This window comes from Coenobita brevimanus, chromosome 101 (genome assembly GCF_032717465.1).
Source record: "Coenobita brevimanus isolate Jiangsu-jjx chromosome 101, ASM3271746v2, whole genome shotgun sequence".
NCBI lineage: Eukaryota > Metazoa > Arthropoda > Malacostraca > Decapoda > Coenobitidae > Coenobita > Coenobita brevimanus.
This window is the reverse complement of record NC_137054.1, coordinates 59,254,123-59,269,800: the sequence shown is the minus strand read 5'-3', so window position 1 is coordinate 59,269,800 and position 15,678 is coordinate 59,254,123. Positions and strand designations below refer to the sequence as shown.

Genomic DNA, 15,678 nt, shown 5'->3' with positions numbered 1-15,678 from the left:
AAGGGTGTTGAAGTTATAGAGAGTGAAGAGTACGTGTAGCAGTACAAATTGCTGGCGTCTGGCAATAGATAGATAGATAGATAGACTTAAGGAGTAGGTGGTGAAGGGGAGAACCTGTGCACCCACGAGGATAATAATGAAGTTAAAAAACCATGCAGTAAGGGATTCCTTTTATAGGAAGATGAGTAGAGTGGTGACTGAACAGGGAGCTGTTGACAGAAGTGTTATTGAACAGTATGGTGCATTCAAGAACAATCTCTTGATAGGTACTAAAACAGTGTGGGGATGGACAAGGGGCCTTCCAAGACATAAGGTAACATGGGGTGGGATGAGGGTATAGAAGCTGCAGTTAAGGAGAAAAGACTTTTCCAGGAATGGAAAAGGGGGGGTAACAGAGGAATACTTCACTGCCAAATGTAGGGCTTGAAAGGAGGTATACAGGGCAAACTCTGAGTCTCGGAGATGTGTATTAGATAACCTACATAGTGCTGAAAGGAAGAATATAATCTGGTACTTAAGGTGGCATGTCAGAGGAAGGGGGAAAACAGGGATATTATAGGTGAACAGTGCATGAAGAATGATGAAGGAAAGGTACTGGTGGACAGTGAAGATATAAAAGACAGCTGTAGAGAGTATTATAACCGGATGCTGAATGAGTTCAACTGGAACAGGGAAGGTTTGGTGTTAGCAGATCCAGTGTTTGGCCCTTGTCCTTTAAATGATGCTGCTACAGTGAGCAAGGCAGTAGACAGGATGCAGCTAGGGAAGATGGTATACGTGTTTGGGTTGACTACTGAAATACTGAAGGCCTCAGGAGACTTATGGGTATAGGTTTAGTTACTAATTTAATAAATTCAGTTATATATGAATGTGTTGTCCCAGATGACTGGCTGTGTGTGATTGTAATTTGTATAAGGGGAAGGGTGATGCCCTGGAAAGAGGAAATTATAGAGGCATGAAGCTTTTGGACCAGATAATGAAGGTCTAGTAGGTATGGTAAGGAATAGAATGAATATTGATGAGATGCAGTTTGGGTTTGTGCTAGACAAAGGGACCACTGATGCCATATTCATTGTCCAAAAGCTTCAGGAAAAATATTCGAGTCTGTCCACAAAGAAACCGATCTTTTAAAATAGTGCAACAATTAACCTGTGTAGCATGATCATGATGGGACCACTGTGTGGCAGCGACTTTGAGCTTTAGTCTAACACTAGCCGTATCATGCTATGTCACTTAGTCATCTAGGTACACACACTTGAGTGAATGTGTGTTTAGTGCACTTGGCATATTTTTTATCTCTTCTGTCCTCTGAAATTGGTGATCTTTCAGGGTGGATTTAAACTTTGGAAACAAAGAAAAGTTTGCAGGGGCAAAGTCCAGAGAGTAGGGCAGCTGGAGGATGATAGCTGTTTTGTGCTTTGCCAGGTCATGGATAAGGAGTGACACATGAGCAGGTGCATTGTCATGATGCAGTATCCAGGCTTTGTTTGTCTATGCCTCGGCCTCTTCCTTCTCACTGCCTCCCTCAAACACATGGATGTCCAAGTAAAATTCTTTATTGACTGTCTGACCATGTGAAAAAAGACAATCAGTATCACCTTCATATTAGAGTGACTTCAATGTGCCCTTTTTGGTTGCAGTGACAGTGTTCCAACTCCCTGCGACAACTGCCATTTTGTTTCGACATCGTAGCCATACACCCACATTTCATCACTTGTTATGACATTTTTCAGAATGTTTTAATCATCATTTGAACAATCAAACAGCCCCTGACTGACTGGCAGGGTATTCATTTTGCTCATCTGCCAGCAGATGTGGCACAAATTTTGTGGTAACAAAGCATCTTCAGAGTTTTTGGTTAAAATTGTGTGGCACAAACTTTTACAGATGCATACTTCTTCAGAAACTTCACATTCAGTCAGGCAACAGTTTTCACTGTAAAAGTTTTCTCAGTTTGAAACAATTTCATGCACACACATTGCTCTTCAAGATCCTTCATTGTTCAACTTGCAACAAGTTGCCAAGTGCACTAAACATACATTCACTCAAGTGTGTGTACCCTTGATGATTAAGTGACGTGGCATGATGCGGTTAGCGTTAGATAGACTAAAGCTCAATCGCTGCTACACAGCACTCGTGTTGTGATCACGTTATACCAGCTAGTTAGTGTGAAATTAAAGTTTGGTTTCTTTTTTGACGGACCTCATATAGGAAAGATAAGGGATTTGTGCTTTACTTTTGTTGATGCAGAGTCCCTAGGGAGGTGGTGAGGTGGGCACCTGGGGAGCGAGAAGGCTTAAGATCAAGAAGTGGCTAATTAGAGTGGTTATGGTCATGTATGTGGGTGCTTGCACCCAGGTGAGAGTGAATGGAAATTTGAGTGATGAGTTTTCCGTGAATGTTGGCATGCATAGGGGTCAGTCTTGAGTCCCTCATTGTCATGATGCTTGAAGATCTCTCACATGACTTCAGAAATGGACTCCCATGGGAGATGTTGTATGCTGGACTTGCTGATTGCAGAGAATAAAAGGAAGGCATGGGGAGGATTTAGGAGATGGAGAGACTGAGTGGGCCACAAGGGTTTAAGAGTAAATGTGGGTAAAAGAAAAGCGATGATATCTAGGACTGGTGGTAGTACTGTCAAAGCAGAGGGGTGGTCATGTGCAGTGTGGGAAGTAACTCCATCTTGTGCAGTGTTTGTGATAAGTGGGTGCATAAGAAATGTTGTGGTATTTGAGGCAGACTGCAAAATAATCTTGATTTTGTGTGGTGTGTTGTGGAGAGCATGTAGAGATTGTCAGGTGTGTAAGATTGATCTTGCTGGAGAGTCTCAAGTGTGTGGATGAGTTTTGTTATTTGGGGTATGTGTTATGTGCTGGAGGTGGGGTTGGAATTTAGCTCTTTGAGTAGGGTAAGGAGTGAGTGAAGGTCAAGGAACTGTTGCCTCCTAACATTAAGAGGGCTTTACCTCCATGCTAAGGGATCTGCAGCATGTGTTATGAGTGCAATGCTGTATGGTTATGAGACCTGGGCAGTAAGAAAAGGGGATATTCCTAGACTCACACATACAGAAATGACATTAATTAAATGGATGTGTATTGCATCCTTGTGGTAGGTGGGGGCACTCGCCATCCACTCACTCGATGTAGTGCTGCTGTCGTGTGTCTGCCCATTCCTCTCCTCCATCCTTCTTTCCTTCCATCCTCTTCTGTCTTTCTTTCCTTCATTCTTTCCTTGTCCTTCTGCCTGTGGGTAACTTTACACTCCCTCTTCTGTCTTTCTTTCCTTCATTCTTTCCTCTTCTGCCTGTGGGTGACTTTACACTGAGTGACAAGCCAAATGGTTTCCTGTACACCAGGAAACCATTTACTATACTGGGTGGTAACCATATAACCAAATTTTGGCACCTGGTGGTTTAGTGGGTAATTATTGTGCTCCAGTCGGATTGACCCGGTGAAGGTTTATATCCAAGGGGTGGTAATTGCTCATGTAATGCCACTCAGGGATGAGTGAGGCTGGTCACTCATCTTAAATGTCGGGAGCAACTGCCTAGCCCCAGGCTCCTACGCTCCTCATGGGGCAATGTAGGATTGTATGATGGATGGATGGATGGATGTATTGCATCCTTGGGTGAGAGGCCTCAAGGGGACTATGATTGTGATTGAAGAGTTGAAAGGACAGATGGCACTGGAATGTATTGGTTTTGTAATGAGGAGGGGTAGATTGAGATGGTTTGGGCATGTTGAGAGGATAGAGGATGACAGTTGCATGTGGAAGGTGAGAAGTGTGAGTGTTGGGGGTTGGGTTGGAAGTGGCAGACTGAAAAAGACCCAGGACAAGGTCATATAGGGCTAAAGGACTGAGTAAGGAAGCTACCAGAGATCAACCAGCATGAAGAGCATCTATTAGGTGACTAAGGCCAACACATGCAGACATGTTTGAGCCTTTATAAACAATACTGTACACTGCTGTTTATCAAGCATACTGATAACTGCTATTTGTCTGACTTGTTGATAATAGAAATCCTGGAGCCTTTATAAACAATACTGTGCACTGCTGTTTATCATGCTTGCTAATCACTGCTATTTGTCTGGCCTGTTGATAACAGAAATTCACAGAGCGTACTATTTTTTCATTACCTTGTCTGAACTGCTGGAAGCAGTAAGAGCATAAGCGTCAAAGTCATAAGGTTAGAGAGACTCTGGGTGAGAGAGAGAGAGAGAGAGAGAGAGAGAGGGAGGGAAACTGGTGAGAAAGTGAGGTAGAGAGTTTAAGAGTGTGGCAATGTAAATGACGACATGAGTGAGTGACTATGAGTGAATAGGCATTACTGTGAATGAGTGACACAGTGTTTGTGAATGAGTGTGCAGATATGTTATAGAGTGGGTGAGAAAGTTAGTGTGAGGGTGAGAGAGTGGAAGAGAGTAAGAAATTGATTGTAAATGACACTGGGTGAGTGAGATTGTTAATGATACTGTGAAGGAGAGAGAGAGAGTAAAAGTGGATTAAAGAAAGTGACAGTGAGTGTGACTGACCAATGCAAGCAGCTGTGAAAGAAGTGTGGGAATGAATGTGAATGTGCAAAGAAGAGAGAGCAAGAGAGTACTTGTTTATGTAAGTGAAACACATCCCCCCCCCTCAAAAAAAAAAAAAAAAAAAAAAAAAAAAAAAATGTGAGCTAAGCTGATACGTTTCTAACCATCTTTACATTTAGATATGAATATTTGAAAAATTCTGACCTTGACCTTTGGCAGTAATTTAAATTAAATTTTGCAGATTAAAAATTCAGTTGGTTATTTTTGGGGGAGACCAGGAAAGGGGACAGGGAGTTCCCCCCCCCCCCACTAACACTCAGTTCATCAACATCTTTTTGCATGGTAACTTTCATTATAACCTGTCCATATGGGGAAGAATTTGATGGTGACCGATAGACATCATTTCAAATCCCATGGCACATTTTGAAGGGAGCAATTTGCAAAAATGTTAATATCTTGCTCATGTTGTTCTCAGAGTTGGAAACCACCTGATGGTTATGTAGCCTTGGATCATTTATTTGGTGATGGAACAGCTGAGGCAATGCTGAGAACTAATTACTGTAATTGAAAATATCACCAGATTTTTATGGAAAATGCTGCTTTTAATTTGCAGATATGGTTTTCAAAGTATCCCCAAAACCAGGATTCGATTGTTCTCAGTTTGTCAAAATTAATGGATAGTTTATTTGGTTATTAATGGGGATTGATTCTGGTTGAAAAATCAGTCTAGAATGATGCGTTATGGGTGAGTATGTCCAGTTTTCTGTTGAAATTAAGATAGTACTGTTAAATACTATACAATTTACTGAACTGACATGTTTCCGATATTTGCGTTTTTTTTCCATTATATTCTGTCGATATCGGGACATTGGATATGGATGGAAGAAACATTAAAATGACCTTTATTGAAGATTTCATTCATTGTATTGACACTTTTACAGCTTAAAGTGTTACTGAAAACCATTAACCCAATAACTGCTGCATTAGGTTTCATGTTCTACCCCCCCACACCAAAAAAAAGGGGGGGTGGGGGATTTTTTCTCAAAAATAATTCTGTGCTCATATGAAATGAAAGAGTACATGGAAAAGTATAGGGAAAACATGTAGGAGTTCATTATTTACCTTAGTCTAGCCATGGTGAAGTACTGAAGTTGCTCATCTCCATACTAGTACTGTAATAGGGAAATACTGAGGATGCATGGGTGGTGGCGGAACGCTCGGATGGTGACGGAAATAGTTCATTTGAGATGCCAAACAGTATTAGAAATGTGCCCATTAAAAAAAATAAAAAAAAAAATAAAAATGCTCATATGATGTATGTAGCAGCTTCACGTTTTCCGGTATGTGAAGTATGTAGCAGCTTCACGTTTTCCGGCATGTGAAGTATGTAGCAGCTTCACGTTTTCCGGCATGTGAAGTATGTAGCAGCTTCACGTTTTCCGGCATGTGAAGTATGTAGCAGTTTCACATTTTCCGGCATGTGAAGTATGTAGCAGCTTCACGTTTTCCGGCATGTGAAGTATGTAGCAGCTGTTGGACTGAAGGATGAGAATAATAAATGGGTGAATGGGAAAGGAGTGAAGGAAAAGAAAGAAAAGAAATGAAGGCTGAAAGCCATGAGTTGAGTGAGGTATACTGTGTACTGGTGGTATGTACTGTAAGTGTGGTGGCCGTGTGGGTTTATGTACATAAATATGGTAGTGTACAAATGCCTGCAACCATTAGTTTTTATATTCTTTATTTAGCTAATATTTAACAGTTGCTCGTCTCACTATAGTCTAAATAAAGACATGATTTATATCATATAATAAGAAAGACGGCAGTAGATGGGGGTATCAAGGGGACAGTAACTCCTCAGACGAGGAGATGAACGATATTTGGCAATTTTGTTTGTAAGTCACTAGTGTTCGTGTCTGTAAATGATGCACAGATTCAAGTAGAACGTCAGGACGAATATTTAGCTTGGCAGAAGACACTGTGACCATAAAGAGCTGCTCACTTTCAACGTTAGAAACTCCAGTGCTAAGTTTTTCAAAGTAAATAAGATATTCTTGACTGAAGGCTGTCTTAAAATCTAGAAAGCATGAAATTTTTGGGTGTAATGTGAGCCAGTACAGTACACAATACTACTTATGCATGTGGTTGGTATACATTGAATTTAGTCATTCATGGTTTAGTTTATGGAATGCAATTTTAATCGTGATATATAAAAGGAACAGTCTTTGACTGCTACTGTGTTAAATCCAATCTCAGGGATTAAAACAGGTGTATTCTTTCCACTGTGCATTAACTCCAGGCTGGTCTGGCCTGGGTTGGCTAATGATCAAAATGTTACGTACCTTTTAAGTACAGTATAAATGTTATGTCAATTTATGGCTAATGGCCGGCTTGCCAAGCTTTTACGTACAGTACTTTCAAGTATAAATGCTGCATTTTATTATTTGGGTAATGACCAGAAGCTTATATACATTATCCGTTTCATGTATCGTTAATTACCAAGCGTTGGCTTTGATTTTGAAGCCAAGATGTTATGTGTTTACTATTTGTCTAATAATTGAGTGATGCATACTTATAGGGAAGCACAGAAGTTACAATATATCCTTTATGTTTCCTGTTTGTTTAATAATTGGGTGTTGCATACTTATGTTTCCTATTTGTTTAATAATTGTGCGTTGCATACTTTTAGGGAAGCACAAAAGTTAAAGTATATCTTTTATGTTTCCTGTTATTACAGTATATATTTGCCCAGTGGCAAAGTTGTTACAAACTTGTGAGTATTAATGTGTCTTAATAACATTTTGATATATTAAGGTACAGTGAATTTATCATTTAACATTTTCTTTAAAAGTCTGTAACTTCTGTAGAATAAAAATCCAAATAGAAAAGCTAAAGGAACTGTGATATTTCGATGCAGCCTCTTATATTAGTATAACTTTTTTAAAGTTCCAGCTTTTTTTTTTATGTAAGCTAAATAAAATTATATGCAAGCAACATTCAAATTTAGCACTAAATTCCTTGAGGTCCAAGAAAGGCAGCATTAATTACGTTGTATACAGTATATAACGTATAATTTAACTGCATACATTTTACTGAAGATTAATAAAAAATTGAAAAGAAACTGAATCACACAACTCTTATACTATCAAAATTAAATAATAAACCTGAGCCATATAACTGATGGAACACCACCAGTGTATGCATGTGTACACCTGAATTGCAGGTTCCCACCAGTCTGCCACAGCTCCTTCACAGAAGCCTGCATTTTAGGTACAGTGGATTCTCAAATTTCGATGGGCATGGGTACCTAAAAGTCACCATGAAATTCAGATCATTGAAATTTAAACTGAACTTCTTATGGGAAAAATTAGTTTAGGTCCGGGGCCTCTGAACCTAACTACATAAAATCATGATTTTTTGCCCACACCCCCTATAATTGTGGTTAAGTAACTGTAGTTCTGCACTGTATTGCCATACTGTCAGCAAGTGTATACTTGGTGTATTTCTGCCCTTTCCTGTATTGCCATTTCTCCTTTGATTGCGAAGATTTAGAGGTGCCAGGCTGCTCTTGTCCATTACCATTGCTACCCGAAGAACCACTCTTGCTTGCCATCTTGAAACAGGTAAGTTGCGACAAAAATACAAAGAAAATACAACTAAATTGCAGTGAAATGCACGTCCACATGTGGAAGGTACAGGCTGAAAGTGCGGCACTCGGCTGTAGATGGCTGGTTGCTGGCAGGAGAGTCACAAAATGGCTGCCGACAACAGAACATCACCTTGCACATGGCTTGTTGTTGTTGTTGGTGCCTACTCCCATCCGGGAGCTCTTGTCCTTAAACAACATGACTTTTTTTTTTTTTTTTTCTGTCTATTGTTCATTTCTATGTTGCTCCTTATATTCATAATTACTGTACTTCTCTTCGTTTCAGTATTCTGCCTACTGTATTTGCTACCACCTGTACTTCATTTTGTTTTAGTATTTCTATTGTTGATTCTTTTCCTGTCATTTCTCGTTATATCTTCGAGTTGTTAAAGTATTGATTAATTAATAATACAGTAAGTATTTTTATAGAATGATGGGGAATAGTCCAGGGTGCGAATTGTCCTGATGGGAAATCGTCCATGTTTTGACGGGGAATTATCTGATGGCGAATTGATTTGACGGGGAATTGTCTCGGAACCTTATCATTGTGTGCTCCACATATGAATAAGTGATGTTAATTTTCATTCTCTTCTTGACACATGTCACGTACAATATTAGGTTAGGCTCATACTTTTTCTTATAATTTTCCTTCACTTCTAGCATTTTGGTTCGCATCAAAAATATTATCTTTGCTTGTTTTGGTTGGAGTCTGGCCCTGAGAGCACGTCACATATGATATTAGGTTAGGCTCATACTTTTTCATATAATTTTCCTTCACTTCTAGCATTTTGGTTCGCATAAAAAATATTATCACTGCTTGTTTGGGTTAGAGTCTGGCCCTGAGAGCATCAAAATATGCGGCTTTGCATCGAAACGTGAGGTAGGCAGACCACTCCAAAATGCATCAAAATTTGATTAATCGAATTCTAAACTGTTGAAATTTGAGAATTCACCGTATTTGTGTCGAGCTTCATTCTAACCCGTGATATAATATTATTGTCAAAATATCCTGTATGTTGTAGTTGAGGCATTTTACCATTAAAGACAGCCGGTACAGTGTGGGATACAACTGTATCTTTGAAAAGTACTCATCATTTTAGCGTTTATTCACACCTAGAATGGTGGTGAAATAAGTGTTAGAGTCTAGGGTCACTGGGTAAAACAAGTATATATACCCTGTATATACTGTATACAGTAAGACCCCACTTTAACAGACTAATTGGGGCCTAAACCATTCCGAAAAATGCGAAATTCCGATAAATGCGACATCCGGACTTCCCCCTGCTAATCCGGACTTTTTCTGATATATCAGACATTAGTCTGGATCACATGAATGGTTTTTAAACTGTTTTGACTACCATTGTGGTAGTGTACTGTGTTATAACTTCACTACATTAATCAAATGGTATAATATATATAATAATACTGTAGTGTACACTGATAAACATGTCTTTTATTTACCTTATTGTGGTGAACACAGTTGAAATGGTCAGGCAGTCCGGACTGCTTCTGGCTTTATCAGACTTTTTCTGATATATAGGAATTTAGTCCGGTAGCTCCTCCAGTCCGATAAAAGCGAATTCCGGTCTATTGAAGTCCATTATATCGAAGTTTTACTGTACTTTTATTTTCAACATTACTCATCCGATTCTGATTATCGGATAATATTTTTCCTTCCAGTGTTGATATCAATCGGCACTTGCTAGTCGCTTTTAAATCACTAAATTTAGATAAAGGAATATTTGGAAGGTGATATTCTTTACCTTCTCTGGAACCACAAGTTTTCAGTAAGTTTCTGGGACATGAACAGAGCAGAAAATCCAGCAATGGCTGCTTCTGTGTGCTCAAAGAAAAACATTTCCATGTCCAGGTTTGTTGGAAATTGGTTATACAGGTATTGGTATAAATTGTATACCATCATCTTTGCTGGTGTTTATACAACAAGCTAATAAAAACACACAAAACTGATGAGTAAAAGTACAGAAATGCAGGGAGAATAAACTTGTTCAAGAGTAAAAATAGTTTCAAGCAACTTCCCAACATCCTAGTGCAAAATTTTGCGCGCACTGTGCAAGAACAAAGCGTGTGTCTAGGTACAGAATTCACGAGCTTTCGTGTAGTGTTTTTGGAATTTCAATATGACCAATAGTTTTTGAGTAAATCGACAAAAACTAAAAAAAATGCCTAATATGTGTGATTTGTTTATCTTGTATGAATATTAAACCTGTAACTAACATATATGCAAATTATACATGTGTATGTAAATTATGTATACATACCTTCCCCTGTAATCTACCTAAGTTTGATGCACTTAATGCCAAACTAATTTTTTGGTGAATATTTTTTGTCCTAAATGACCCAAATTGCGTCATCGGTTACACTTCAGTCCAACACAGATATGATGCCATTTGCAGCATCTTTCCCAAGAAATGTTAAGGGGTACCACTTTACATGGTTGTTGATGGTGTTCATTGCAGATACAGTATATTGATGTGTGTAATAATGAACTGTTGGGTATTTTGGGATTATGATTACCTACCTTTTAAATTTGTGGGATTGCCCAAGAGTCCTGGAAAAGTTGAAAATTTCAGTGAGGACATTTATAGCTGAGGTGTCAGGTGTATGTATGTAAGTTTGAAAGTGTGAGGATGCATAGATCACTAGGAAGTTGGATGATTATGATAAATGAGTAATGGTATGTGAAGACTTGTGGTAAGGAGGTTGAGGAATCTGTGGAATTGGTAAGGGATCAGAGTGGATGGATGAAGAATGTACAGAGATGCATATGACAAAGGTTGTGTTCTTTTTATGACACGGCAGTTAGTGGAATAACTCTATACTGGAGGTGTATGTTAAATGCATCAACAAAGAAAGAAATATGGTACTGTATATGTATGCAGATGCAAATGCATTTGCTTGTGAGGTGGAACCTAGGTTTTAGGCGTAGATGATGTGTGAATGACTGTGTGCCTCATTTCACCGGGTTATGCAGTTTGGTAGTTATATCCCCCCCCCCCTTTTTTTTTTAGGTGGTATGTGGGGACACTCATGACCCATTCACTTGATGTAGTGCAGCCCTCGGGTGCCTGCCCTTTCCTCTCTTCCTTCCTTCTTTCCTCTTCCTTCTGTCTACAGGTGACTTTACACAGAGTGACAAGCCAAATGGTTTCCTGTACACCAGGAAAGCATTTACTATGCTGAGTGGTAACCATATAACCAAATTATGGCACCTGGTGGTTTAGTAGGTAATTAAGGTGCTCTGGTCGGATTGAGCTGGTGCAGGTTTATATCCAAGGGATGGCTGGGGTTTATTGCTCACATAATACCACTCAGGGATGAGTGAGGCTGGTCACTCTCACCTTAAATGTCAGGACCAACTAGTCTAGCCCTGGGCTCCTATGCTGCTCATGGGGAAACACAGATTAGGTTTTTTTTTTTTTTTTTTTTTTTTACATGTAGGAATCATGGTTTGGATGCTACTGATGATTTTTGTAATTTGGTCCAGCACTACTGAATCTTTTTTTTTTTTTTTTTTTTTTTCCATTAATAAGTTTTTAGACCTTTGAGTTGGATGTGGTATTTGTGTGTCCCTTAATCTTTCAGAATTTTTTTTTATCACTGATTTCTAAATGACGCTGCACTGTTTTATTCTCGTCATCTGCCACTATCCATTACAGGGCACAGACCCAGAAGATGTGATAAAGAATGCATTTGGGTGCTTCGATGAGAACAACCAGGGTTACATCAACGAGGACTACCTGCGAGACCTCCTTGTATCCATGGGTGACCGCTTCACTGATGAAGATGTGCGTAAGCTCTTGTTCCTTAATTTTAGATCTTATTAATTTTTTTTGTTTTATTTTTGGTTTTACAGCAACAAAAGATCCATTATTATGTCTCTATTCGCTTTGACAGCATGGTGACATGTTTTGGCCAAAATTTGGAGTTATGTAAATACACATTGTTCTCAGATCATAGACCATTAGTGTTTAGGAAACCATTTAGCTTGTTTTTTAGAACAAGGTCACCTGTAGGTAGCAGTACACCAAGTGAGTTGATAGTGGGCATTCCCACTTAGTGGTACCAAACATTTTGCTACTGGACATACCTTCTTCATTATTCTTCATCATACCATTCCATCAACCCTTAGCAGACCAATGCCAAAACAATTTGGCCATTTTGGTCACCTTTGCTTGGTACATAAAACAAAGGTATTCACCCCTAGTAAAGATCATCTGTCCATACATTGTGCTAGTAAGTTTTAGTGATGGAAGGGAAACTGGTTTTATACTCCATTTTTTTTTTTGCACATGACAGATTGGTGATGATTGGCTGAATGCAACATTACTTCATAATCTCTTTATTATTAATTGACAACATATATCTAATGGAGAAATTTGAGTTAGTATATGTTATTCGGACATGTTGCATTTAGCCAGTCGTCACCAACCTATCAAGTGCATCTTCACCTCAATAAAAAAAACTGAGTTGGTATATTGTATGTGGATGCCTTTACATTGGAGACATTTTAGGAGCAACTTATTATCAACTGTGTAAATTTGCTGTGTGGTAAATGAATTTATTTTTTTAAACCCTCTGATACTGTAATGCAGTTCCATTTACCAGTATTTATTCTTACCATTAAGCAATTTTATTTAGCTTAGGTCTTCTTGGAGTATAGAGGTTAAATACAACATTCCTCAGTCTGTTTATTACAAGATATCTTGCATGTTATTTTTTTTCTTTGAAGGTAGCAAATCAACCAAGGATTGAAGGGATCAAGTTGAATTAGGTAGAACCGGGGAGAACTGGAATGGGGCAGAGTTATGCCTTTGTGTCTGAGCCAGTCATTTTTGTGTAGTCGTGCAGTTTCTGTCATTGCACAAAAATTAAGTGCTTTTTTTTTTTTTTTTAATGCTGTTATCTCCCTCCTTCCAGTGACTTTTTCTAAATTAAATATTCTTCATGCTACCTCCAGACAATTTTATTCATCTTAGGAAAGACCTCTTCCACTGAAGAGGTAAATATTGACTAGTGTATATTCAATCTCTTCTAAGGCTAATACAATTACAGTACCCTCGCGTCCAACACGGTAATATTGTCATGCATGGGTCACGTGTTGGACCAAAAATGTGTTGGACAAACAATAGAGCTTATGGGGAAAAATGAATTATGTCAGCAACCCTAGGAAAAGTCACCCTAAATACCTACCATATACCTATACATATATTGGTACTATTGTAATTATAATAAATGGTACTGTGCTATGAATGATAACTAACCTTTTAGGATAGTGTTGGTGGGCTTGCTGGGAATGGAAGGTGGTATCCAAGGCTGTAGGTAGTCCTACTGGGTCCCCGGAGGATGGCTGCTGGCATCACTAGCGGGTAATGTCTGCTGCTTCTCCTCAACCTCCCTCATAAATCCTTCGAAGTCACACTCAGAATCACTATCTTCGTCCACAGCCATGGAAGGTCCTGCTTCTGCCTGTCTTAGCACTCTGTAAGGTATCACACAGTACCTCGTATCAGGAACGGCCAAGGAAGATTTAAGTGGAACAAAACTTGGACGTTATCACACACGTTCCTTGTATCCTCGGCAAAGGGCATGCTTCTCACACTGTTGCCAGAGCCCCGTCTCGTGACTGTGGAAAGTGATTGCTGTCGCTGACTCGGTAGAGAATAAGGAGAAGCAACTTTGTTTATAAACTGGTACACATGCCGATGAGAAGGGTTTCAAAACAATTGATATTTATTATAAAATATTAATATGTATTCAGTGTCAGGCCAAATGTTCAGTGCTGTAGTACGATACATTCTCTGTCGAGTCGCCTGGGTTTTGGTCACACTCTTTTGCCCATCGTATCCTCGGCAGGAATCCATCCAGATGAATTCCAAATGCCCGCGGTATCGTCGGCAATTTTACCACGTTACCGTTCCGATTTACCATCATATCCTCGGCAAACCTGGTATGAAGTGCTGTGTGATAGCCTTCGGCTGCCAGGATCTTGTCTTGGTTTTTTATTATGGTCCTCACGTTGGCTTCATTCATGTCGTAGGCCTTGGCAATGTCAACTTTCCTCTCCCCTTTCTTCCTCTCGATGCTTTCTAGCATCGAGGTGCCGACGCTTCTTGGGGTTCTCAGAAGGCTTCCTAGGCATCGTGAGCAGGGTAAAATGCAGTAACAAGGGCAGAAAATACAGCAAGAATAAAGCACCTTCCAATGCGAATTATGCGACTGAGTGGCGCTGTGGCGGGAGAAATTTAAACAAAACATCACGTGACAGCAGAAGCATTTTTAATTGAGCGGCATCACGATCACGTCACAATAGCGGGCGGGGAAGGCTACTTGATCAGAAGTTTTCATTGGCTATCATCATCATGGGAATGTCCAGTATGACCGCGTTGGACCGGGGGTGATCGTGCTAGAGGTGAACTCTGCGGATTTCGCCCACTTCTCGGAGCTCTGTGCGTGTTATGCTAACACACTTGTGTTGTAGTAATTAAATCATATTAAATAATACTAATTATTTGCTCTCCATGCTGGACGTGAATCGTGCTGGATTAACGCGTGTTGGACGCGAGGGTACTGTATATACTTGCAGCAAGAATAACAAAAAAAGAATAATAAATCCTCAGAGTCAAGAGTTTAAATGTATGGTTGATTACAGAAAAATTACCCATTAAAGTTCCATTCATTTTGTTTCGTTTGTAAAGGCTCCAACATGCTTGCATGCATCGGCCTTGGTCACCTAATGGCGGCTCTCCATGCTGCTCGAACTCTGGCAGCCTCTCTATTCAGCCCCTTATCCCTGAGGTCACAGTCTATGACCTCGTCCGAGGCCTTTTTTGGTCTGCCTGTCACAACTCTACCCCCAGTGTTAACACTTGTCACTGTCTGCACCCATTTGTCATTCTCCATCCTCTTCACATGCCCAAACCTGTCTGTTCTTCGCTCTACTAAAAATAATTTCATCCATACTAAATGCTCTCAACTCTCCAACTCGAATTCTTCCCGCTCATTCTGGCACCTTGCCAAAAATCTTTCTAACAACTTTACCTCATCATCCTTCCCTCCTCCTTTCTACTCTGATGGTTCTGTAGCTATTTCTTCTACTGATAAAGCAGATCTCTTCGCACAGACTTTCTCCTCCAATTCCACCTTAGACGATTCCAGTGCTGTTCCTCCATCACTTCCCCCCTCTGACTTCCTCATGGCTGACATTAAAATTTCTTCAGTTGATGTATTTTCTGCCATCACTGGCCTCAGTACTAACAAGGCATATGGGCCTGATGGGGTCCCTCCTGTTGTTCTCAAGAACTGTGCTTCTGTGCTTACACCCTGCCTAGGCAAACTCTTTTGCCTTTGTCTGTCAACTTGTACCTTTCCTTCTTGCTGGAAGTTTGCTCTCATTCAGCCAGTCCCAAAGAAGGGTGACCACTCCCAACCCTCCAACTATCGTCCAATTGCTTTAACGTCCTGTATTTCAAAAGTTTTCGA

The 15,678-nt window shown here is 39.8% G+C and overlaps 1 protein-coding gene across 1 annotated transcript in view; it reads left to right on the top strand.

Annotated features, from left to right (window-relative positions):
* Positions 1-15,678, top strand: part of LOC145414875 (myosin regulatory light chain sqh-like) — a 51,419-nt gene that overhangs the window by 20,107 nt on the left and 15,634 nt on the right. Inside the window, exon 3 of the mRNA XM_080284294.1 lies at positions 11,856-11,984. Within this exon, the coding sequence (XP_080140420.1) occupies positions 11,856-11,984 (129 nt within the window). The remainder of the gene's footprint in view (positions 1-11,855; positions 11,985-15,678) is intronic.